Source organism: Schistocerca cancellata, chromosome 10 (genome assembly GCF_023864275.1).
Source record: "Schistocerca cancellata isolate TAMUIC-IGC-003103 chromosome 10, iqSchCanc2.1, whole genome shotgun sequence".
NCBI lineage: Eukaryota > Metazoa > Arthropoda > Insecta > Orthoptera > Acrididae > Schistocerca > Schistocerca cancellata.
The window spans coordinates 67,466,707-67,492,635 of record NC_064635.1 but is presented as its reverse complement, the minus strand read 5'-3'; the positions used below and the strand labels follow the sequence as shown (position 1 = coordinate 67,492,635).

Genomic DNA, 25,929 nt, shown 5'->3' with positions numbered 1-25,929 from the left:
TGCCATCAGGGCAGATTGTTGTGTCTAGACAAGACAGCCTAGACACAATGAGAGGAAGCCGAAAGGCACGCGCTTAAACTCACGCAGGCTGGTGTGAGGTCTGAAACAGGATACGTAATGAATGCTATAAAGAAAAGTACGTAGCTTCTGGAATACTTTACTTTAATCCACATTTGTAGAACATCGCTCTTGATGATACATTAATAGAATCTCAAAATCAATGGAATACGGCGCCTTGCTAGGTTGTAGCAAAAGTAGCTGAAGGCTATGCTAACTATCGTCTCAGCAAATGAGAGCGTAGTTGTCAGTGAACCATGTCTAGCAACGTCGGCTGTACAACTCGGGCAAGTGCTAGTACATCTCTCTAGACCTGCCGTGTGGCGGCGCTCGGTCTGCAATTACTGACAGTGGCGACCAGCGGGTCCGTCGTATACTAGCGGACCGCGGCCGATTTAAAAGCTACCACCTAGCAAGTGTGGTGTCTGGCGGTGACACCACACAGATGACATGCCATGAAGCGTAGTATGTCATCTCTTGCTGGTGGTGAAACACCAGCAGTCTCTAAGCGATCAAGAACTAATTTCAGTGCCAAGAAGTACGACCCCAAATCGCGGCCCCCCTCCCCCCTGGCCACACCATGGGAGGAACGCCAGGCTAAGGATGGCAGCAAAACTTATTCACCTCAGTACCTCGTATGTACAAGAGTTGATAGGGAATCTTTCTTGTCAATGAAACCTCAGTTTTTTGTCAAGCATTTAGAGGACAAGTTTGGGGAGGTGGAGGGCTTGTCCAAAATGCGGTCAGGGTCAGTCTTGATCAAAACAGTATCCTCTGCCCAGTCACGGGCACTACTCTCCTGTGACAAGCTGGGGGATGTGTCCGTTTCCATCACGCCCCATAAGAGCCTAAATATGGTCCAAGGTATCATATTTCACAGGGACCTTCTTTTGCAGTCCTTTGTGTGCCAATTTAGAGTGGCGAGGTGTCAATTTTGTCTGGCGCGTCCACTGGGGTCCAATGGATAGTTAGGCTGCCACCGGTGCCTTCATCTTGGCCTTCGAGGGTGACACATTACCCGAGAAAGTCATGGCGATGGTCTACCACTGAGACATAAAGCTATATATCCCTCCACCGATGCAGTGCTTTAAGTGCTGGAAGTTCGGCCTTATGTCTTCCCGCTGTACTTCCAGCGTAACCTGTCGGGAATGTGGACGATCTTCACATCCCCATACTCACTGTGTCCTGCCTCCCATCTGTGTCAACTGCGGAGAGCCCCATTCACCTTGCTCACCAGACTGCAAGATTCTCCAGAAAGAAAGAAAAATAATGGAATACAAAATCCTGGACAGACTGATCTACACTGAGGCTAAGAGAAAATATGAGAGGCTACATCCTGTGCATATGAATTCAACCTACGCCGCCGCTACAACAACGGTTCTACCATCTTCCATTCCGCTGTGTACAGTTGGCTCTCAGACCCCATCAAGCTCCACCTGTCCCCTTGATGAGGGGGGGACGGGACACTTTCCTCTCTGTTGCTCCTGCACAACTACTTCAGGAGCAGCACCTCCCCCCTCCCCACTCCCCAACCATCGGGGATGTCAGTCCTCATTTCTCAGGTGGAGAAGTGTAAATCTTCTTCAGCTCCTCTCGACAGGATGGGATCCCTTGGCTCACTCCCTTCCCAGGTTCCTACCAATGGCAAAGCTAACATCCAATAGTGGCTGAAGCAACCACAGGGAGCTGGTCGTAGGGCTTTACGCTCCTCCTCAGTCCTTGAGATGGAATCAGTGGAGCCCTCCCAGCCAGGCAAACCTAAGGAGCAGCAGGGGACCCCTAAAAAGAAAAAGACCCCCAAGAACCAAGGCACTGTGGTGGCACCCCCACCACCACTACCTACAAACTCTTGTGTCTGAGGGTGAGGTGGAGGTTCTGGCATCTGGTGAGGACCTAGGTCTCGCTGGGCCCTCAGACACAATGGATGTCGATCGCACAGGTACACATCTGGTGGCAGCAGGTGACTCTGAGGCATAGACAGCCTCATTGAGTGTTTCATGCCTTCTCAGTCTCACGATCACTTAATCCTCCAGTGGAACTGCGGCAGTTTTTTCCACCACCTGGCTGAGCTATGGCAACTGTTAAGCTTTACACCTGCTTTCTACATTGCCCTCCAGGAAACCTGATTCCCGGCAATGCAGACCCCTGCCCTCTGCGGCTATAAGGGATATTGCAGGACCCGTAGTGACTATAATAGAAACCTTTCCTACTTTTGGGAGATTTTAATGCACATAACCCCTTGTGAGGTGGCACTATGCTTACTGACCGAGATAGGGAGGTCGAAAATTTACTGTCACAGCTTGACCTCTGCCTCTTAAATAAAGGTCTCCCCACACATTTCAGTGTGGCACATATTCGGCCATTGATCTCCCATCTATTCACTGGAGAGCACATGGTGACCTGTGTGGTAGTGACCACTTCCCCATCCTCCTGTCACTCCCCTGGTGTCATGCCCACAGATGCCTACCCACTTGGGCTTTCAAAAAGGCAGATGGGGAAGCCTTTACCTCTACCGTTGAATCTCCCCCACAAATTGTTCTAAGGGGATACAATTTATACACGACTGTGCTTAACCTGACACACAATATTATTTAGCGCAACGCAATCTGACTTTCAGAATTCGCCTACAAAAGAATGGCCCTGACTAACATTAAACTATACCTTTCACAAATAACTTACCTCACAAAAATCTTCATTACTCGAACTACTGCAATACAGCGAGCGCCACTATTGCCAGCTAAATAAAAGATTCAAACTACAGAAGGCACTAACTACTGATAGGGATAGTTAGCAAATGAAAGATATTAATAGAGAACAAACAATGTATTTACCTTAATAGTCATAATATATATAGCAGTTCATGACAAATTACAAAACTCCGCCATCTCTCTCCCCACATCCACCACTGCTGGCGGCTCACCTCCAACTGCGCAACGCTACGCGCTGTTCACATCCAGCTGCCGCTGCCTAACACTACAATGGCAGACAACAATGCAAACTAGCCACAGGCTGCACACAGCACAGCCAGTGATTTTCATACAGAGCACTACGTGGCATTGCCAATAAGAAAACATAAACAGCCTACTTACATAAAGAAAACATAAACAGCCTACTTACATAAAGAAAACATAAACAGCCTACTTACATAAAGAAAACATAAACAGCCTACTTACATAAAGAAAACATAAACAGCCTACTTACATAAAGAAAACATAAACAGCCTACTTACATAGCCCCCATGCTTTCCAAAAGGAAGACAAGGATTTCTGGTCAGATGAGTATCGGGTAATATCAACAGCAGCAGAAAATGGTATAACAGGTATAGGATTCATTATGAATAGGAAGGTAGGGCAGAGGGTGTGTACTGTGAACAGTTCAGTGACCGGGTTGTTCTAATCAGAATCGACAGCAGACCAACACCGACAACGATAGTTCAGGTATACATGCCGACGTCGCAAGCTGAAGATGAACAGATAGAGAAAGTGTATGAGGATATTGAAAGGGTAATGCAGTATGTAAAGGGGGATGAAAATCTAATAGTCATGGGCGACTGGAATGCAGTTGTAGGGGAAGGAGTAGAAGAAAAGGTTACAGGAGAATATGGGCTTGGGACAAGGAATGAAAGAGGAGAAAGACTAATTGAGTTCTGTAACAAGTTTCAGCTAGTAATAGCGAATACCCTGTTCAAGAATCACAAGAGGAGGAGGTATACTTGGAAAAGGCCGAGAGATACGGGAAGATTTCAATTAGATTACGTCATGGTCAGACAGAGATTCCAAAATCAGATACTGGATTGTAAGGCATACCCAGGAGCAGATATAGACTCAGATCACAATATAGTAGTGATGAAGAGTAGGCTGAAGTTCAAGACATTAGTCAGGAAGAATCAATACGCAAAGAAGTGGGATACGAAAGTATTAAGGAATGACGAGATACGTTTGAAGTTCTCTAACGCTATAGATACAGCAATAAGGAATAGTGCAGTAGGCAGTACAGTTGAAGAGGAACGGACATCTCTAAAAAGGGCCATCACAAAAGTGGGGAAGGAAAACATAGGCACAAAGAAGGTAGCTGCGAAGAAACCATGGGTAACAGAAGAAATACTTCAGTTGATTAATGAAAGGAGGAAGTACAAACATGTTCCGGGAAAATCAGGAATACAGAAATACAAGTCGCTGAGGAACGAAATAAATAGGAATTGCAGGGAAGCTAAGACGAAATGGCTGCAGGAAAAATGTGAAGACATCGAAAAAGATATGGTTGTCGGAAGGACAGACTCAGCATACAGGAAAGTCAAAACAACCTTTGGTGACATTAAAAGCAACGGTGGTAACATTAAGAGTGCAACGGGAATTTCACTGTTAAATGCAGAGGAGAAAGCAGATAGGTGGAAAGAATACATTGAAAGCCTCTATGAGGGTGAAGATTTGTCTGATGTGATAGAAGAAGAAACAGGAGTCGATTTAGAAGAGATAGGGGATCCAGTATTACAATCGGAATTTAAAAGAGCTTTGGAGGACTTACGGTCAAATAAGGCAGAAGGGATAGATAACATTCCATCAGAAGTTCTAAAATCATTGGGGGAAGTGGCAACAAACCGACTATTCACGCTGGTGTGTAGAATATATGAGTCTGGCGATATACCATCTGACTTTCGGAAAAGCATCATCCACACAATTCCGAAGACGGCAAGAGCTGACAAGTGCGAGAATTATCGCACAATCAGCTTAACAGCTCATGCATCGAAGCTGCTTACAAGAATAATATACAGAAGAATGGAAAAGAAAATTGAGAATGCGCTAGGTGACGATCAGTTTGGCTTTAGGAAAAGTAAAGGGACGAGAGAGGCAATTCTGACGTTACAGCTAATAATGGAAGCAAGGCTAAAGAAGAATCAAGACACTTTCATAGGATCTGTTGACCTGGAAAAGGCATTTGACAATATAAAATGGTGCAAGCTGTTAGAGATTCTGAAAAAAGTAGGGGTAAGCTATAGGGAGAGACGCTCATATACAATATGTACAACAACCAAGAGGGAATAATAAGAGTGGACGATCAAGAACGAAGTACTCGTATTAAGAAGGGTGTAAGACAAGGCTGTAGCCTTTCGCCCCTACTCTTCAATCTGTACATCGAGGAAGCAATGATGGAAATAAAAGAAAGGTTCAGGAGTGGAATTAAAATACAAGGTGAAAGGATATCAATGATACGATTCGCTGATGACATTGCTATCCTGAGTGAAAGTGAAGAAGAATTAAATGATCTGCTGAACGGAATGAACAGTCTAATGAGTACACAGTATGGTTTGAGAGTAAATCGGAGAAATACAAAGGTAATGATAAGTAGTAGAAATGAGAACAGCGAGATACTTAACATCAGGATTGATGGTCACGAAGTCAATGAAGTTAAGGAATTCTGCTATCCAGGCAGTAAAATAACCAATGACGGACTGATAAGGTAAGGAATGAGGAGGTTCTACGCAGAATCGGAGAGGAAAGGAATATGTGGAAAACACTGATAGCGAGAAGGGACAGGATGATAGGACATCTGCTAAGACATGAGGGAATGACTTCCATGGTACTAGAGGGAGCTGTAGAGGGTAAAAACTGTAGAGGAAGACAGAGATTGGAATACGTCAAGCAAATAATTGAGGACGTAGGTTGCAAGTGCTACTCTGAGATGAAGAGGTTAGCACAGGAAAGGAATTCATGGCGGGCCACATCAAACCAGTCAGTAGACTGATGACCAAAAAAAAAAGCATACAACACAACCTGGCAACATCATATCCTTGCCACATTGTATGAGTGGGGTCTCCGGGAGCCAATTCCAATTTTTATGCAAAACTTCCTGTTGCTCCGTACTTTCCGTGTCCAAGTCGGTGACTCCCATAGTTCCCCCTGTATTCAGGAGAATGGTGTTCCGCAGGGCTGCGTATTAAGTGTCCCTCTGTTTCTAGTGGCTATTAATGGTCGAGCAGCAGCTGTAGGGCCATTGGTCTCACCTTCTCTGTACGCAGGTGACTTCTGCATTTCGCACTGCTCTTCCAGTACTGGTGTTGCTGAGTGGTGCCTACAGGGATCCATTCACAAGGCATAGTCACGGGCTGTTGCCCACGGCTTCCAGTTTTCAGCTGCGAAGTCGTGCGTTCATCCATAACCGGAACTTTACCTTAATGACAATCCACTCACTGTACTGGAGAGATATCAATCCTTAGGACTGGTTTTTGATGCCCGATTGCCTCGGTTTCCTCACCTACGTCAGCTTAAGTGGAAGTGCTGGCAGCACCTGAATGCCCTCCACTGCCAGACACCAACTGGAGTGCAGGTCGCCCTATGCTGCTGCAGCTTTAAAGAGCCCTTGTTTAATCCCACCTTGACTATGGGAGTCTGGTTTACAGTTCAGCGGTGCCCTCAGCATTGCGTTTACTCGACCCGGTGCACCACTGTGGCATTCGCCAAGTGACAGGAGCTTTTAGAACGAGTCCAGTGACCAGTGTCCCGGTGGAGGCCGGAGTACCTCCATGGAAGATTAGGCATGCACAACTGCTAGCCAGTTACATTGCACATGTTCATAGTTCTCCTGCACATCTGAATTACTGTCTCCTTTTCCCACGGTTCTTCTCCCGCATCGGCGGCCCAGGTCAGCGCTTACGATTGCGGTTCGTGTCCGGTCCCTTCTGTCTGAACTGGAGTCCTTCCCACTAACACCCTTCCTCGAGGTCCATTTACGTACACCTCCACGGTGTACATCTAGGCTGCAGATTCTTCTGGGAATCCCTAAGGATTCCATTAAACCTGCAGCTCTGTGCTGTCACTTCCTATCGATTCTTGACATGTACTGCGGCCATTAAGTGGTTTACACTGACAGCTCGATGGCTGATGGTCACGTAGGCTTTGTGTATGTTCATGGAGGACATACTGAACAGCACTCCTTGCCAGATAGCTGGAGTGTTTTGACTGCAGAGCTGGCGGCCATATATCGTGCTCTTGAGCACATCCACTCATGCCCTCGTGAGTCGTTCCTTCTGTGTACTGACTCCTTGAGCAACCTACAAGCTATCGACCAGTGCTACCCTCGCCATCCTTTGGTAGCGTCCATTCAGGAGTACATCTATGCCCTGGAACAGCCCCTTTGTTCAGTGGTGCTTGTGTGGACCACAGGACACGTCTGAATCCCAGGCCGGCCAAACAGTCTACACGGAAACTGCTTCTGGAGATGGGTGTCTTTGAAACTGACCTGCAATCAGTCTTATACCGCAGGGTTTTTCGGGTCCTGGAGACGGAATGGCATAAAAGTATGCACAACAAACTGTGTGTCATTAAGGAGACTATGAATGTGTGGAAGTCTTCCATGCAGGTCTCTCACAGGGACTCTGTGGTTCTCTGCCGGCTCCGCATTTGCCACACTTGGCTGCCTCCTGCACCGTGAAGACCCGTCCCGCCTCAGTGTTGGAGCAACGCCCAGTTGACAGTGGCCCACATTCTGGTGCACTGTCTCACTTTGCCCTGCGACAAAATCTGTGGTTACTGGACTCGTTGCCACTAATTTTATCTAATGTCGTCCATCGGCTCATTTAGTTTTATGTTTGATTCGTCAGGGTGGATCATTCGATATAAATTTTAGTCCATGTCCTTTGTCCCTGTGTGTCCTCCAACCCAGTGCTTTTAGAGTGGAGGTTTTAATGTGTAGCATAATGGCTGGCTTGTTTTTATTCTCATGGTCAGCCAGCCACAGTAATCAGCTCTTGTTTTGATCTCTTCTACATGTTCCTTGCATCTCTCTGTGGTTTTCTTGTCCATTTTTTTCTATTTTAGTGTTTGTTGGCCTTCTGTCATTCTTGTGGTTTTCTCCTCTCTTCCATCTGTGTTTTGTATGTCTCTATTATTTTACTCCCATCCTTATGGAATTATTTTAATCGAAATGAGGGACCGATGACCTAGCAGTTTGGTCCCTCCCCACCCTCTTTTAAACCAACCAACCAAACAAACAACCCGAAGGCAGCTCGGCAAGCCCCTCGGCTTCGCAGACGGTGAGCAATAGGGGTAGATTCGAATGTGTCAGTTGCCAGTGGAGATGTAATTTGCTGACGTCTGTAATTGTTCTGAACTGCAGGTAGCACTGCCTTCATCTTCACGGATGACACCGCCTGCTAGCATTTGACCGCTGTGACTGGCGATTGTGTCGTGAGGAAAGTATGGTGACATTGAGAGCGAAGTGACCACTGCACAGATACTGCATGGCAAAGCAGTGTCACGAGGCTCCAATCAGATGCTAGGAAGAATCCGTGCCTCCCGTAGATCTGAGGTGCCACTGCCACACCTCGGCACCGAAATAGTTCGCCAGAGCCCAGAAGTGCAGTTCTGGTCAAGGTCGGATCCTGCCCACTTTCAGGAAATTCCTGTCGGATTGGTGGTGTTGTGCTGCCTACTCACCATGTCACAGCCTGTGCGGACCGTCAGGAAGTGAAGAGACTTCCATCTCCCATGAACTGGCCTACGCACCAGTGCTATCAGAACTGTGTCAACAAGTGTCTACTAACTCATGTTATCTAGTGACTGTAGTGAAGCAACAGTATGTCCATTCTGAACTTGTATCAATTCTCCACTCAGTAATCGTGACTCCTTTAGTGTGTTATGAACTGCAAGTCTCGTGTGCAGTTTCATGGCTACAGCTAAGCCTGGTAAGCAAAGATAAGTTTTGTTGTAATTAACAAAGTATTATGTATTCAGTGTGTTCTAATTAACTGTGTTATTACTATCCACCTCAGTTTCCAAGAAGCCAGACACAACAGAAAGACACCAGCTGCACGGATTTACCAAAAAGGTCTTCGGACCTGGATCTGTTTGCACACCTGGCACGTATTTGGCAGACATTGGCAGCCACCTAGGACTCTTCTAGATCTCAAGTTTGGGATCATTTGCCAACAGGATTCCAGAAACACTTCGTACACAGCTCACTAGTAACGTACTAACACGTTGGCAATACCGTCCCGAGGTCAGCTGCATACCTGCCTCTTCCACAGTGACTCAACCACATTTAACCTTATACAGCTCCTGCCTCACTTGAATGCTATGCATTTGCTCTCATTGAACACTTGATTGTTCATTGTGTGCAATTCCTACATTATTTTCGACGGTTTGTCCTTCTGTACTGTATGACTTTAGATGTAGAATTTTGCACTACAAAAGCAGAACATTATCCTACAATTTGTTATTCAAGGATTGTTTTCTATTCGGTAAAAATGTTGTTGAAACAGTTTTACTGTTGAAACAGCTTACCAAGATGGTGCTATGCAAAAGACTCAAGGTACAAGTGGTTTGTTCGATTTAAAAACGGCGACATGTCAATTGATGACAAACCTCATTCTGATCGTCCATCAACTGCTCAAATCAATGAAAATATTGAAAAAATTGGAGAGCTTGTGCTCACAGACCGTTTTAAGAAGTTAAGAAGAAGATTGCACAACAGTGTTCGTCAAAAGTGACCTGATTTTTGGCAGACAGGAGACTGGTTCTTCCACCACGATGACACACCTACACATACAGATGTCTCTGTTAAGACAGTTCTTGGCTAAAAATGGCGCGGTTCCGCTGCCCCACACACCTTACTTGCCTGACCTGGCTCCGTGCAACTCTTTCTTATTCCCATGCATGAAAAGGGGTATGTGAGGATTCTGATTTGACAACATTGAAGAAATCAAGCAAAAAAACAAACAAACAAACAAACAAGGGAGGAGCTGTCTGCCATTTCTAAAGATGACCATAAAAAAATTTTTCAAACAGGTGGGACAAATGTATTAGTTATAATAGAGAGTACATTGAACGGGACAAGGTTGTTTTGTAAACAATTTGAAAATATGTAGCTTTTAAAAAATAATACTGGTTTTTTTTGGCACCTCCTTGTAAATCTAACTTTAATTTTGCCCACAACGCAACAGTATTCAGTGTTACGGTAGTTACAGTTAATACTTATGTTGACATGTGTACTCTTATGTTGATATGTATCAAAAAGGTATATGCTTCTTCTAAAATCATTATAACATACAATATCACAAATATAATCTCGTGGAAAAAATAATTAAGGAAAGTAAATACATGTTCGGATTACAGCTTTGTATGTGTTTGTTGTAACAGCAAGTTAAATTTCTGCAATGGGAAATAGTATATAGTTTCATTAACATCTTATTCAACTGTGTCCTTGCGATACTTGCCTTATTAACTAAGCATTAGGACATCTTTTTGATCACCATCCAAACCGAGTTTTCTTCTACATAATTCCTTTTTTGTAAATAAGCCATTGTTTCCACTTTCACTTTGAGCTGATGTTCTGGCAAATGTACCAAAAATCTGGCTCCAGAATGATATTTTCACTCTGCAGCAGAGTGTGCGCTGATGTAAACTTCCTAGCAGATTAAAACTGTGTTCCGGACCAAGACTTGGACTCGGGACCTTTACCGTTTGTGGTCAAGTGCTCTACCATCTGAGCTCTACCCAAGCACGACTCCTGACCCATCCTCACAGCTTCAATTCTGCCAGTACCTTATCTCCTACCTTCCAAACTTCATAGAAGCTCTCTGTCTGAAGCAGCGTATCAGGTGTGAGTGAAAGCCAGATGTCAACTGCTCGTTTCAAGCACGCGGGAAACTGCATGAAGACCATGACAGATAGCTCATTGACACACAATTAACCCATTTGTTGCACTCCAGGGTAGTTCTTACATTACATGCCCATTAAGAGAGGGCAACATGGTTTATCATTCCTCAAGATATTTTATGAGATTTTGCTATTTTCCTCAAGACTTTAATGTGAGATAAATTCCTGATCCTGTTTGGAGCTGTGTTAATCATCACCATTTAGTTGCTGAGTGACACTGCAAAAGAAGGGTTTTCATATAAACTGGATGGATCTTCAGGTGCTTTCAATATATAAAAAAAAAAAATAACGAAAGCAAGATCTTTGTATGTTTAACTTAAACATGCCAATGTTCTACAGGAGATTTCTTCTTCTTCTTCTTTCTTTAGTTTTGAGACTTCCAGCAGTTTCCAGTGCACTCCGAGTGTGACTTATGAAGTGATGGTTTAGCAGGTCACATTATTTAGTGTTTCCTCCTCGGAAACAGTATAAAAGATTATCAGATACATATAAAAAATTCAATTCAAAAATAATTCTGCATCTTTATTATGACATCCATGTGACAATCAGCACCATCATTAATCCTGTATTTGATGAATGAAACCATAATATCAGGAACACATTGTGTCTCATGTACCAAGTATACAATAGCAAGAATGAATTTTACACATACAAAAACTTTCAAAATATTTATCACCTCTTAACATGTGTTGCGCACAGCTCAGCAACACACACACTATAAACAGATTAAGTACACACCCATACCAGGAATGCAGTAGTTTGTGAAATGCTCAACTTATAAACATTGCAGACTCACATGTTAGTCTTAACAATATGAGAAGCATCAAAACCAATGTGCTAATTAATCCAAAATTGAAGATTTCACAATTCAGAATAACAATAGCCCCCAACAAAATACAACCAACAATTGGTTGAGTTTTGAAGAACACATGTTTGACAAATATGTAAAAAATATAGCCATTCAACTCCTGCAACAAGCAGTACATAAGGATCTCAACAAGAGAAACACTGTAAACTAATTACTGAACACAAGGCCCCCCCCCCCACCCCCACCCCTCCCACCCATGATCTCCCTACAGCTCAGCACCTTGTCTACAGATTGGGGAGTTGTTTTTCAACATACAATTCCACTCACAATAAATAAACAATATGTGATATACATCAGTTTCATATATACATTTACAGCTACTTAAATGAGGTGCAACAATTCAGGTAATGTAAAAGCAAACACAGTTAACATAATTGTAATGATACTACTATGAACAATTAGAAGTAACATATGACAGAGTACCGCTCAGAATATAAGAACCCATCTTCAGGGTACTAACTGAAAGAATGTTGCAAACACCTTTAACTGCTTGATAATTACACTGTCCAAATATAAAAACTACTTGTATTTAAATCCTGGTTGCAACTCATCACACCATACATGAATGGCAAACTTATCACTGTCTCGAATATTCTCTGTGGGGGGTGCTGTTGTTTGAAATGCACAGTATGGCTCTGTACTGACAAAAAACCACTCTCACATCTGATGACTCTGCAGCACCCACAACTTTCTCACACTAGTTCAAAGCAATCTTAGCTCAATTACTGTTCAGTTAGACACACACAAAAAATTGAAGACATTCCAGCACTGATCCAACTGACACCCAACATCTCAGAAGTTGACTTGTGGCCGGAAGTGCTTCTGCAGCTTGTTGTTTTGCATACCCAGTTTGGTGCTGTACTTTGCTTGCAGTCGTTTCATGTAATGTATATCCCGGGCTTTCCTGCAACATAAATAAAAAAAAAATCTCAATTAATAAATGAGTATTTAATTGTAGCATGTGTTCAATGTTAATATGTTAATTCAATCTGGAAGTCCTGGATGTAATACAAATAATGAAAGAAGTAAATGCTACATTCGCCACAAACATGCTAACAAACAAACATACGTATTCCTGGAGCACCAATCCCTTCTCCATACACACACCTTCCATGGTTTCCTTGGTTATGATGTTCTTCTCAAAGAATCAGCATGGTAGAACTGTATAGTGGCCTGCATGTAAGCCAGTTAACATGGTTCTAAGGGTGTGTGTGTGTGTGTGTGTGTGTGTGTGTGTGTGTGTGTGTGTGTGTGTGTGTAAGGTAAAATTGCAAGTCTATGGCTGACACTTTTCAACTGTCTCTCTGTAGGAAGTCTGCTAATGTTATATGGAGGAAGAGGATTTTATATTTCACAGGTTCTCGTTTCAGCTGGGAATGTGCTGATGCCAGGCACAGAGTAGAACTTTCTGGTATGGTCATCACCGAAAAGCAGTGGAAGGCTGTATCGGTGAGAAATTATAAGGATATACAGGTAATTAATATTTCTGTGGTGGTGGCAGTATGCCGCACATTTGTATTTCTTACAATCTGAAATTTCTCAGAAAGCAGCATTTGGAGAGAAACAGAACTTACGAATGAAAGGGTGTAGCAATACAGAATTTAGACACTATCACCAAGAACTTCACCACCTACACCATGTATGGTACTGTACATAATAAATAATGATTTTATTGAAATAATATTTGTGTTTACTGAAAACTAAAATTGCGAGATTTGCTAAAAGTTTGAAAGATGTGCGATTTCATAGCACATCGCTGAGATGCTCTTATAGAAAAGTATTTTGGTGTAAAAAGAGCAGGAATGAGTTATAAACTGTGTAACTATAAAGAATACACTTGCCTGTCACCAGAAGATAACTAATAAAAATGCTGAAAACTTTTTATTTTGTAATAGAACTGCTAGAGCAGAAAGCAACAGTTCATCAATTTTGGTTGAGTGCTCAATTGAGTATCATTGTCAGTTGTGTGAGCAACTGACAAAATCAACAACTGAATAGCACAGTAACTTCTGGTGGTGATTAAAGAAAAAAAAAAATCCTTGCTTATGACGTTGTTCCTCAAATGAGGTGAGCCTGCAAACATTCGTATAATTAATTATACAGTCAAAAACCATTAAGTATCAGAAGTTGGCTAAGTCATTAATTATATTCTTTATCAAAATTTAATACTTCTAAAACAGGACTTGTTTCAAACCAAGAGTAACTAGGAGTTAAGGTCTCTCTTCTTGGGGGGGGGGGGGGGGGGGGGGGGGGCGGCGGCGCTGTATAAGAGGATTAAGAAGTGCTGGTCCCGTGGATATTAAATCTTTGCAATACTATGAGTAGATCGATTAGTGGACCAAATGGCTGTTAAATAATAAGAAAAGTCTAAATATTTGTAATGTGGTGGGTGTAGCTAAAGAATAAATAAGTGCAATATTTTCATAGGTCTGGAAACACACAAATCATATATCAATTATGGGCAATAAGTGAGCTGACATAAGAATGCTGATACTCATCACTTCACCAGTAGAACATGAATATAACGCTTGTCAAAATGTGACTGTTTTTTCAACACAATCTCGCTAATGGGATCCCGAGAGTCTCAGCGGAAACAATGATAGACGGTGCAGTGGGAAGTCGCATTACTGGACTCTTATTTACGACGGCAGTTTATATTCGTATCTGGCCAAACAGATTTACGTTTTCTATGACTTCTTATATCACGAACAATATATTCTGGGGCAGTTCCTTCAAAATGGCACAGTCAATTTTCTTCCACAATTCAAACTAGTGCTCCACCTACAATGATCTCATTATAGATAAGGTGTTACACCCTCATCTTCCTCCTCCCCATTGCCACTGACAGCAAATCCTAGCTGTGTAGATGCTTCTTGTGTGCTCTTATTTACAGATGTTAAAGTTGAGGCCTCTACCTTGCCACTTAGTTCTGAATATTCTCCAAAACGAGTACAGATGAAACGGATTGAACTTTACTATGTACTATCATAGGTTGTCCACATATCACTTTTGTGTCACTAATTTGGTACCATCATCGAATTGTAAACTGAAACTTTATTTGGTCTTTCATTATCATCTCTGGTATTTATCTCAGTGGACCAAATGACACACAGGCAAGACTAGTGGAGGACTGTAGTCATTCATTTATTTATTTCACCTGTGGTTGGCAATGTAGTTTCTAGAAAAGGATTTCAGAACTTTAGCATTTTTCACGACCATCAGTGATGCTGGCATTAACAGAATATTCCGCTGGAGCCAGCACATATACAATGTTCATCTTTGAGCTGTAAATATTAAAACACCCAGTCTGATGTTCGTTGGCTGAGGTGGTCACAATTACTGCTGGGTGTTCCTCTGGTAGTCCTACCATCTGTGGATGACGACATTTGGCTGTGTCCGTGCCATAAAATGGAAGAGATTCTATTGCCACTTTTAGCTTGCAGTGGTCCAATTTCAAACTTGTTAAATAAATGTTTCATTAGTGATGTCTTGACAAAGCATTTAGTCACACTTGCTCATCAAATAAGTCCTCGGTTGATCTGATAGGTAAATTTCTTCATCAGTCAAAGCCATCATTCGCTTTTCATACACAATAAGGTGGAACAGATCCTAGTGTAACTGTGCAGGTCCTGGAGCGACTGAAAAAGAGCAAAGTTTACCATAAGAACAGCTTGTGTTTTTGAAAGCCAGTTCTCCCTGCCAAGAAATGTATTTCACTTAATTCAGTTTGAAGAAAGTGAAAATTTGAATATGTAACCCCACACACAATCACACAGTGCCCACAGCACATTCTAACAAAGTCCAAATTGGACAGCACTCAAGACATTCCCAAGCTGACTGTTAAAGTGACTAGCACACACAAACTACATTTTCAGAACACAAACTGTAAAGTGTGTAACTGTGGCTTCTTGCAAGTCACTGGAACATACAAACATTAACATTATCCACTCCTCCCAAATACCATGTTCACACAGAAATAAAAAGCTAATTTACATACTTTTACCACCAAAGCTCTAATTTATTCAGTTGTATCCTAATCCCTCTCTTCCTTTTCCTTATATTGTATTATATATTGGATTTTGGCTTGCGTGCCTCAATGATACAGATAGCCGTACCATAGGTGCAACCACAATGGAGGGGTATCTGTTGAGAGGTCAGACATACATGTCGTTCCTGAACAGGGGCAGCAGCCTTTTCAGTAGTTGCAGGGGCAACAGTCTGGATGATTGACTGATCTGGCCCTGTAACACTAACCAAAATGGCCTTGCTGTTGTGGTACTGCGAACGGCTGAAAGCAAGGGGAAACTACGGCCGTAATTTTTCCCGAGGGCATGCAGCTTTAATGTATGATTAAATGATGATGGCGTCCTCTTGGGTAAAATATTCCGGAGGTAAAATAGTCCCCCATTCTGATCTCCGGGCAGGGACTGCTCAAGAGGACGTCGTTATCAGGAGAAAGAAAACTGGCGTGGAATGTCAGATCCCTACTGGTCAAGTCTATATACAGGGTTATAAATACAAAATCAAATAGGGGTAATGCAGGAGTAGGTTTAATAATGAATAAAAAAATAGGAGTGCGGGTAAGCTACCACAAACAGCATAGTGAACGCATTATTGTGGCCAAGATAGATACGAAGCCCACACCTACTACAGTAGTACAAGTTTATATGCCAACTAGCTCTGCAGATGATGAAGAAATTGATGAAATGTATGAAGAGATAAAAGAAATTATTCAGGTAGTGAAGGGAGACGAAAATTTAATAGTCATGGGTGACTAGAATTCGAGAGTAGGAAAAGGAAGAGAAGGAAACGTAGTAGGTGAATATGGATTGGGGCTAAGAAATGAAAGAGGAAGATGCCTGGTAGAATTTTGCACAGAGCATAACTTAATCATAGCTAACACTTGGTTCAAGAATCATAAAAGAAGGTTGTATACATGGAAGAACTGTGGAGATACTAAAAGGTTTCAGATAGATTATATAATGGTAAGACAGAGATTTAGGAACCAGGTTTTAAATTGTAAGACATTTCCAGGGGCAGATGTGGACCTTGACCACAATCTATTGGTTATGAACTGTAGATTAAAACTGAAGAAACTGCAAAAAAGTGGGAATTTAAGGAGAAGGAACCTGGATAAACTGACTAAACGAGAGGTTGTACAGTGTTTCAGGGAGAGCATAAGGGAACAATTGACAGGAATGGGGGAAATAAATACAGAAGAAGAAGAATGGGTAGCTTTGAGAGACGAAATAGTGAAGGATCAAGTAGGTAAAAAGACGAGGGCTAATAGAGATCCTTGGGTAATGTATTGAATTTAATTGATGAAAGGAGAACATATAAAAATGCAGTAAATGAAGCAGGCAAAAAGGAATACAAACGTCTCAAAAATGAGATCGACAGGAAGTGCAAAATGGCTAAGCAGGGATGGCTAGAGGACAAGTGTAAGGATGTAGAGGCTTATCTCACTAGGAGTAAGATAGATACTGCCTACAGGAAAATTAAAGAGACCTTTGGAGAAAAGAGAACCACTTGCATGAATATCAAGAGCTCAGATGGAAACCCAGTTCTAAGCAAAGAAGGAAAAGTAGAAAGGTGGAAGGAGTATATAGAGGTTCTATACAGGGGCATTGTTCTTGAGGACAATATTATGGAAATGGAAGAGGAGGTAGATGAAGACGAAATGGGAGATATGATACTGCGTGAAGAGTTTGACAGAGCACTGAAAGCCCTAAGTCAAAACAAGGCCCCGGGAGTAGACAACATTCCATTAGAAGTACTGACAGCCTTGGGAGAGCCAGTCCTGACAAAACTCTACCATCTCGTGAGCAAGATTTATGAGACAGGTGAAACCCCCTCAGACTTCAAGAAGAATATAATAATTCCAATCCCAAAGAAAGCAGGTGTTGACAGATGTGAAAATTACTGAACTATCACTTTAATAAGTCACAGCTGCAAAATACTAACGTGAATTCTTCACAGACGAATGGAAAAACTGGTAAAAGTCGAACTTGGGGAAGATCAGTCTGGATTCTGTAGAAATGTTGTAACACGTGAGGCAATACTGACCCCACGACTTATCTTAGAAGAAAGATTATGGAAAGGCAAGCCTACATTTCTAGCATTTGTAGACTTAGAGAAAGCTTTTGACAATGTTGACTGGAATACTCTCTTTCAAATTCTGAAGGTGGCAAGGGTAAAATACAGGGAGCGAAAGGCTATTTACAATCGTAGTGGGAGACGAAGAGATGAATACACTAAGTAGATTCAGAAGGATGTAGGCTACAGTAGGTACTGGGAGATGAAGAAGCTTGCACAGGATAGAGTAGCATGGAGAGCTGCATCAAACCAGTCTCAGGACTGAAGAGCACAACAACAACAAAACAACAACAACAACAACAACAACATGTAGTTCTTTTGTTTTCATCTTCCACCATAGATTCTTGCTCCTTCCATCTAATGTCAATACAGAAATGTTTCCTTATCCCTAGCCAGAACCCAGCCCCACTATTGTTCCTGCATTGTTATATGGTTCATGGAATCTCCACGAATGGCCTGCCATCAAATTACCCACCTCTTACTGCAATATCTCCTTCCAGAAAGGCCTCCATCTGTTCATATTCTGCCAGTCCTTAGCCCTCACCAACATAGTTCTGCAAAACTATGCAAATCAAGCTCAAACCTCATTGCAACACCTCCATCTGCAAAATTCTCCTTCTTTACAACCCCAAATTTCTGTATCTCATCTCTCATACTGAATCTCTTGCCCTCAATGAACTAGAGCAGCATGCACAATGCCACCTCAAAAAACCCTCTTTCCTCTTCACCACCTACTCCTGCCTTGGGCTACCACTATCCACCAACTGTACAACAGCCTCCACACCTCCTGCACATCCCCTCACATCCAAAAGCCTTAGTCCCACATAAATAGTAATTCTTCCCAAAGGCCTTACCTTTTGTTCCACTCCAATCATTCTGGATTTGTTAAATACCTCCTCTCCTCGTCCTGGTCCCTACAGTGGAAACACTTTTTCGCCAGCAACCCTACCCAATCAGACTCAACCCAAAACCAATTCTGGATCCTACCTGACTCAGTTCACTCCTCCATCCAACTGTGACAAACCCTCACTACTCCCAAATCACAACCTGTTAACATTACAAAATTTCTTAACCTCAAACCTTGCCTCGCCATCATTCTCCAAATCCCTCAACAAGCATGCTAACCTTATATCCGTAGAAAGAACTGTAATCCACCACCTGAAAACTGATCGTGGTCGATAATCCTGCTTGCTGATGAAGGCTCCACCTACAATCCCTGCAACAGTGACCCCTTTCCAGGAATCTAACAGAATCTCCGGTCTTTCCTCAAATCCTTAGGTGCATCTCATAACCTCTCATCTGTGTCTCTCCCTCTCTTCACTCCTACCACTCCCTCCATTCCTACCTCCTAAATGTTTCCTAACATCCATAAACCCAACCACTCAATACATCCCATTTTTGGTAGCTTACTTTGCTCCCACTGACAGAATGTCTGCTCTTGTAGACCAATACCTTCAGCCCATCAAGCACAACATTACCTCCCATATACAAGACACCAACCATTTCCTTCATAGCACCCTGCTTGTCACTACTGATGCCATCTCCCCTTACCTAACATCCCTAATGCCGGTGGCCTTGCCACTATTGAGCACTACCTTTCCTGGTAACCAATATCCTCACCCACAATTACTTCACCTTCGAAGGCATCACCTACAAACAAATCTGTGGTGCAGCAACAGGTAACCACACAGTGCACACCAACCAATTCAAGGGACAGCTAGACGAATCCTTCCTAACCACCTAGAGTCCCAAACCCCTCACCTCATTCTGATTCACTGATGATATCTTTGTGATCTTGATAAAGGATGAGGAGACACTATCCACATTATTCCAGAACCTTAACACCTTCCGCGTTTGCTTCACCGGGTCCTCCTCACCTTCCCTGATGTTGACCTCCACCTCTTAAAGATGGCTACATCAGTACCTCCGTCAATATCAAATCTGCCAACCATCAGCAATAGCTGCCACCCATTCCATACCAAGAAGCCTCTTCCATAAAGCCCAGCCACCAATAGCTGTCACATCTGTAGTGACAAGCATCCCTCTCCATATATACAAGCCTTCACAGACCTAAACTACCCCTCCAGCCTCGTACAGAAAAAGATATCCTGTGCCTTGTTTCTCCAGTGACCCACCACCTCCCGAAGTCCCACTGTCCGGTCACAAAGGAGTGTTTCTCTTGTGACTCAGTACCACCCAGGGCTTCAGCAACTGAATCACATTCGCCACAAAGGTTATGACTGCCTCTCTTTGTATCCCTGAAATGAGAAATGTCCGACTTACTATCCTTCCCACCTTTCCTACAGTGGTATTTCGCTCCCCACTGAACCTACAATATCCACTTCCATCCATATTCTATTCTTCCTCCCAACCCCTTACCTCAAGCCTCATATTCCTGTAACAGAAATAGATGTAAGACCTATCCCACATATTCTACACCACCACCACCACCACCACCTACTCCAGTCCAGTCCAGTCACAAGCATCACCTTTCTCATCAAACTCAGGGCTATCTGAGAAGGCTGTCATGTGATCTACCAAGCTGCAACCACTGTGCTGCGTTCTGTTGAAGATGAGTAAAACATTTCTCTCTGCAAGGCACTCAAATAACAGACTTATTATTTAACAGCTACACGATTGTTTAATTAATAATGATGATTCATATTAATGTACATGTAAAATGAAGGTATAATCAAGTAAATTATTCAATCTTTTTGAGCATATGTTGTTATAATGATGAAATATTTTCACAGTTAACACTGGAAAGCCAAATGTAAATTTCAATTTAAGTTTATAAATCTAATAATGTAATAAGCGGATTGTAACTAAAGAAAAATAGTTATTTTACAACCTTATTTGGCTTTTGACATATTAAAAGTCCAAATCCCTACAGACTATGCACAAAGTACTGCACTTACCCAATAAAATACAAATTATTTTAATACAGAGTGTCCAGAAAAGGGCTTCCCGATTTCAAAATTAAATATCTCGAAAACAAAGATCGATAGAGGAATGCATTAAACGGTATGTTTATTGTGAAAGCTGTAAGAAGTTTAGACAGCAGTTTGAAATAATAGTTACAAAAGCTGCTAACAGATGGCGCTGTAATCGCCATACATAATGCCTAGTATAAATAGTGATCCGAAGCCCAGAGCGATCAGTTCCACTATTGAAACGTGAAAGGAGGTTAGCGTACCAAAGGAAGAGATTAAAACCATGTACTCCATTGAACAACGTGTTTTTCTGGTGCTAGAGTACCACAGGTTAGAAGAGAGTCCTACGGCAACAAGGCGAAGTTTTCAAGCACGATTTAATGTTCCAAAAGGACCCGACGCGAAAACCATTCGTACGCTCTTCGCAAAATTTCAACAAACAGACAGCGTAACTGATGATCTAGTGGGGCATGTTGGCCGCAAGCAAACCGCACTTGCGCCTGAAAATATCGCCACAGTTTCTGGAATTATTCAGCGAAATCCAATGTCATCCATCCGTAGAATTGCATCTGAGACTGGTTTGAAGCGTTCCAGCATGCAGAAAATACTGAGAAAGAGCCTACACATGTTTCCATTCAAAATTCAAACACACCAGGCCATACCCGTACGAGCTGTGCAACAAAGGGTTGCCTTTGCTAATCAGATGCTCACAATGATTGATAGTGAAGGATTTGATGTTGGCTGCATTTGGTTTACAGATGAAGCACACTTCCACCTGAATGGATACGTGAATAAGCAGAACTGGCGATTTTGGGGTTCCGAAAAGCCATATTGGTGTGAAGCGAAACCCCTGTATTCTCCTAAAGTTACCGTGTGGGCTGCAGTATGAACAGAGGCATTATTGGCCCTTTTTTCATTCGAGAAACGGCCACTGGTGCACGTTACGTTGTAATTTTGGAACAATTTGTCGCCACACAGCAAGCGTTAGAGGATCGACCAGGTACTGAATGGTTTATGAAAGATGGAGCCCGACCACATCGGACCGAACAAGTGTTTCGCTTTCTTGAGACACTACAAAATGTGATGGCGAATTTCATTCTTCATTTGTGCCACCTCTGTAGTGCCAATGGTGAACATTTTGAAAACACTGTGATGTGATTGTTTGCAAAGATTGTTTTCATACGATTATTTCACTTATGTATGCTGATATGAGCTGTACAGTGTACAGCGCCATCTGTTAGCAGCTTTTGCAACTATTATTTCAAACTGCTGTATAAACTTCTTACAGCTTTCACAATAAACATACCGTTTACTGCATTCCTCTATCGATCTTTGTTTTCGAGATATTTAATTTTGAAATCAGGGAGCCCTTTTCTGGACACCCTGTATGTTCTCACCGGAGCACCATCATGAAATTTGGCACACACCTTAAAAAATAATGTACAAGTAACACACATTTTTCCAAAACAAATAAAAATTCTGATTTTTTATTTTCAAAATAATAAATAATTTCATCTGGGAAAATTCAGCAGTGTTATGAATACCATTAATTAGTCCATACTTTTAAAACTTACGAGAAACTGAAAAAAAAAAGAAATAGTACAAATTTAAGGTCTAAGTCAAACAGTTTTTGAGATATGATGATTTGAAGGTTGTAAAAAATACCAAAAATCAAATGTTTTTGGAAGTTTTAAAATTAATAACTAAAAATGAATGGCCCAAAAAATTTTAATTTGAAATTTTACATGCAAACAGCTATTACTATAAAGGTACAAAAATGATCAATATCTGAGATGTCAAGCACCAGACCGTGCATTAAAAAGATGAATACAATATGCACTTTACTCACTCCTCTACACAAAACAGGTGAACTGTTATCTGTTACTGCACAACATGATGCGACACCATCCGAATACCACTGAAGATCATCAAGTCACACTTTATGTACATCCCGGAAACAATTCAGTGGAAGAGCTGGTGCTGTTATGTTAGTTTTACTTGGCACTACAGCCAGTCATAATTCATGTCTTTTCTGTTCTCTGATAAACTTATTATTGATTTTTATTCATTTTTTAATTTGATGACCTCTTTTTGTACACTGGGATGTAGTAACAATCAGCCCTTGACAGAACCTTGGTTTAGCATAAATGAATCTGGTGGTTCCCTGGTCTCAGGAAGTGATCTCAACTTCCTCACATCAGGTGTTTATGCTTCTTTTGAAGGGTATTATGCATGCGAAGGGCACTTTTGTTTGCTCCTGCTATGACCTGTGGAGGGTGCAGGTGCTTAGTGGAATTCATTTACTCGTGCATCTCTCGTGATTGTCTGAACAGTGTCAATACTCTGGTGCCTTAGATTGGTGATTATTTTAATAAATGAGAGGAAATCACATCAAATCCTTAGCAGTGTTTAATACGTACAGAAACTACTGGTCAAAAGTTTTTGATCACTCATCAATAAGAACTACATACTTCATTTCGATCTACAAACGCACCTTACAAACTAAACAGCCCAACAAAACAAATATTTTCTCTCTTCATCATTAAGTACAATACAATATGGTTTAGATTTTAGCCTCTCCAGAGCATTCACCCTTTGCCCTCAGAACCAGCAGTACAATGTCGTAGCATTCTGGAGATAGGATTTTGAAGTGTTTCTCCAGATACTGCAGTATAACATCTGTAATTTGTTGCATAGATCTCCAACATTAGACGACCTCAGGTCTTATCTATTGCCATATACCCTGTGCACAATTTAGAAGCATGTTGGGGATCATGGTCCTCCTGTTGAACAAGCCCACAATCAATAAGTCTCTTGCCAGATGGAACTGCATTGTTGATCAGTATCCTGTGATATCCTTCTTTCTGTAATGTTCCATTTATTCTCATCCTTCACGAAGTCTATAAACAAACATTTGACAGTAGCTTTCAAATTCAAACTTAGAGTCATCCGTGAATAACACCTCGGACCATTGAGGCATGCTCCAGTTCTTATGTTGGTATGCCAATTGCAATCTTTTCGCACTCCTTTGACCCTCCGTTAGTCACACAGACTATAAGTGTACCTGCTCTAGAAAGGCACAGACAGGTCTTGGATCTAATAGCTTCCTGTAGAGGGGTGAGGTTTAAGCGAGTGTAGGTCTGACCTCCGGTGAGTTAACTCGTGCCCTTCGAAAATAAAATTGCTACAACTGTAGTCCACACGCATTTCAGAGTAAACATTTTTGATGAGTATGATTTTTCTGCTTCTATATTAATGGGTTTTATTATTTCTATTTTAAATACTCTGGGTCATATTTCTGTTTTAGTCAGCTGTAGTAAATATGAACACATTCTTTCTCTGTAAACTAAGCATGTACCATCACCCCCCCCCCCCCCCCCAAGAAAAATCAGGGTCTTTTGTTTTCTAAATTTAAAGTATTTCTTATTTTCAGTAAGACATGTCAGACTCCAAAAAATAGTAAGTTGAAGGTACTAGTGATTCAAATATCATTCTGCAGTGATTCAAATATCATTCTGCAATGGCCGAATGCATGGGACACCGATGATGATGATGATGATGATGATGATGATGATGATGATGAGTCATATGAGAACTGTTATGAGGAAAGTGAACACAATATGGGATCAGAAATACAAACAAACCTCAAGAAAATTCAAGTAATAATGCTAGTGATGAAGATAATAGTGACTCTGATAAATATTATTTTGGTAAAAACAAAATGGAGAAAAGATCTGTTGTGGACTGGCAAGACAGCCAATCCACTAGGAGGAAGCCGAAAGGCAGGCGTTTAAGCCCACGCAGGCTGGCGTGAGGTCTGGAACAGGACAAGGTAATTATAATAGCCAATAACATACGTAGCTGCTGGAATACTTAACTTTAATCCATTTGGTGAACATCGCTCTTGACGGTACATGTTTTACAGCATCAATAGTAACTGGTAATGGCGCCTTGCTAGGTCGTAGCAAATGACGTAGCTGAAGGCTATGCTAACTAACGTCTCGGCAAATGAGAGCGTAATTTATCAGTGAACCATCGCTAGCAAAGTCGGCTGTACAACTGGGCGAGTGCTAGGAAGTGTCTCTAGACCTGCCGTGTGGCGGCGCTCGGTTTGCAATCACTGATAGTGGCGACACGCGGGTCCGACGTATACTAACGGACCGCGGCCGATTTAAAGGCTACCACCTAGCAAGTGTGTTGTCTGGCGGTGACACCACAGATCTACCTATTGCTAATGTGAGAACCTGTGCCCATAATATTATTAATTTCCCAGGCCCTAAAATGAAAACTAGGAATGTGAAAAATAAAATTCAATGTATAAAACTATTTTCGACTGGTGACACAGTAATAAAAATCATGACATGCACCAACATTTGCATAGCTTCGATTAGAGAAAAGTTCTTATGGTGTCATGACTCAAGAGGTACAGATGAAATAGAAATTAGTGCTTTTGTAGCAATCCTATTTATTACTTGATGCCTCCAAAGTTCAAGAAAACATTTGCAACAAATATGAGACAGCTCCAAAAGATCAGGAATAGATTTGTGTTACCTCATAATGAGTGAAAGGATTTTGATTTCACCAACAATGTCTAAGATTTGATGACATTCACACAAGAAAGGAAAAGAAAGAAACAGGCAAGTGGCTCTAATTATTTTTGAAATATTTGTATCCAATTTTCAAAATAATTTTTTTGCCAGTGGATATCTAACCACTGATAAGTGGCTATCAGCTTTTAGGGGGTGCTGTTTTTTCAAGCCAGCTAAATATGGTATTAAAATGTTTGTATTAGTCGATGTTAAAAAACACACATTCAAGTTAGAAGTCTATGCTGGAATTCAGCCAGCCAGGCCTTATCAGTTGAGCAATTCAATTCAGGAGAAGACATTGTTCTTCCTTTGGTGAAGTAAGTAGCAACACCAACAAGAATAACATCATTTTTCATAATGATTCACCAACAAGAATAACATCATTATTAATGGCTTATTATTTATTCACCTGCACTTCTATATAGATTTTATTTTTGTTTGTCATTTTTGTTTTGATATAATAAATATATTTGACATTATTTAAAAAATAAAATAAAAAATGTATGTAAAAATTTATATTTATTTTTAAATTGGACTACTCCAGTAGTTCACATGCCTAACCACATCCCTCTTTGGGGTGCACCTGATGAAGGGTTAAGCCTACTTCATGAAGATGGTGTTGCACTGTGAGACAGAGATTGGAGTTGCTTGCATACTAGTTACTTCCTTGCAAATTTCAGATGCAGTAAGAGTTCTCTGATGTTTACTCTGTGCACATATGAACTGCTACTTCC

At 41.7% G+C, this 25,929-nt stretch overlaps 1 protein-coding gene across 1 annotated transcript in view; it reads right to left on the bottom strand.

Moving 5' to 3' along the window:
- Window positions 1–11,768: 11,768 nt before the first annotated feature.
- Window positions 11,769–25,929, bottom strand: part of LOC126106704 (zinc finger protein 622) — a 31,391-nt gene continuing 17,230 nt past the window's right edge. Inside the window, exon 3 of the mRNA XM_049913085.1 lies at window positions 11,769–12,481. Coding sequence (XP_049769042.1) covers window positions 12,370–12,481 — 112 coding nt within the window. The 3' untranslated portion in view covers window positions 11,769–12,369. The remainder of the gene's footprint in view (window positions 12,482–25,929) is intronic.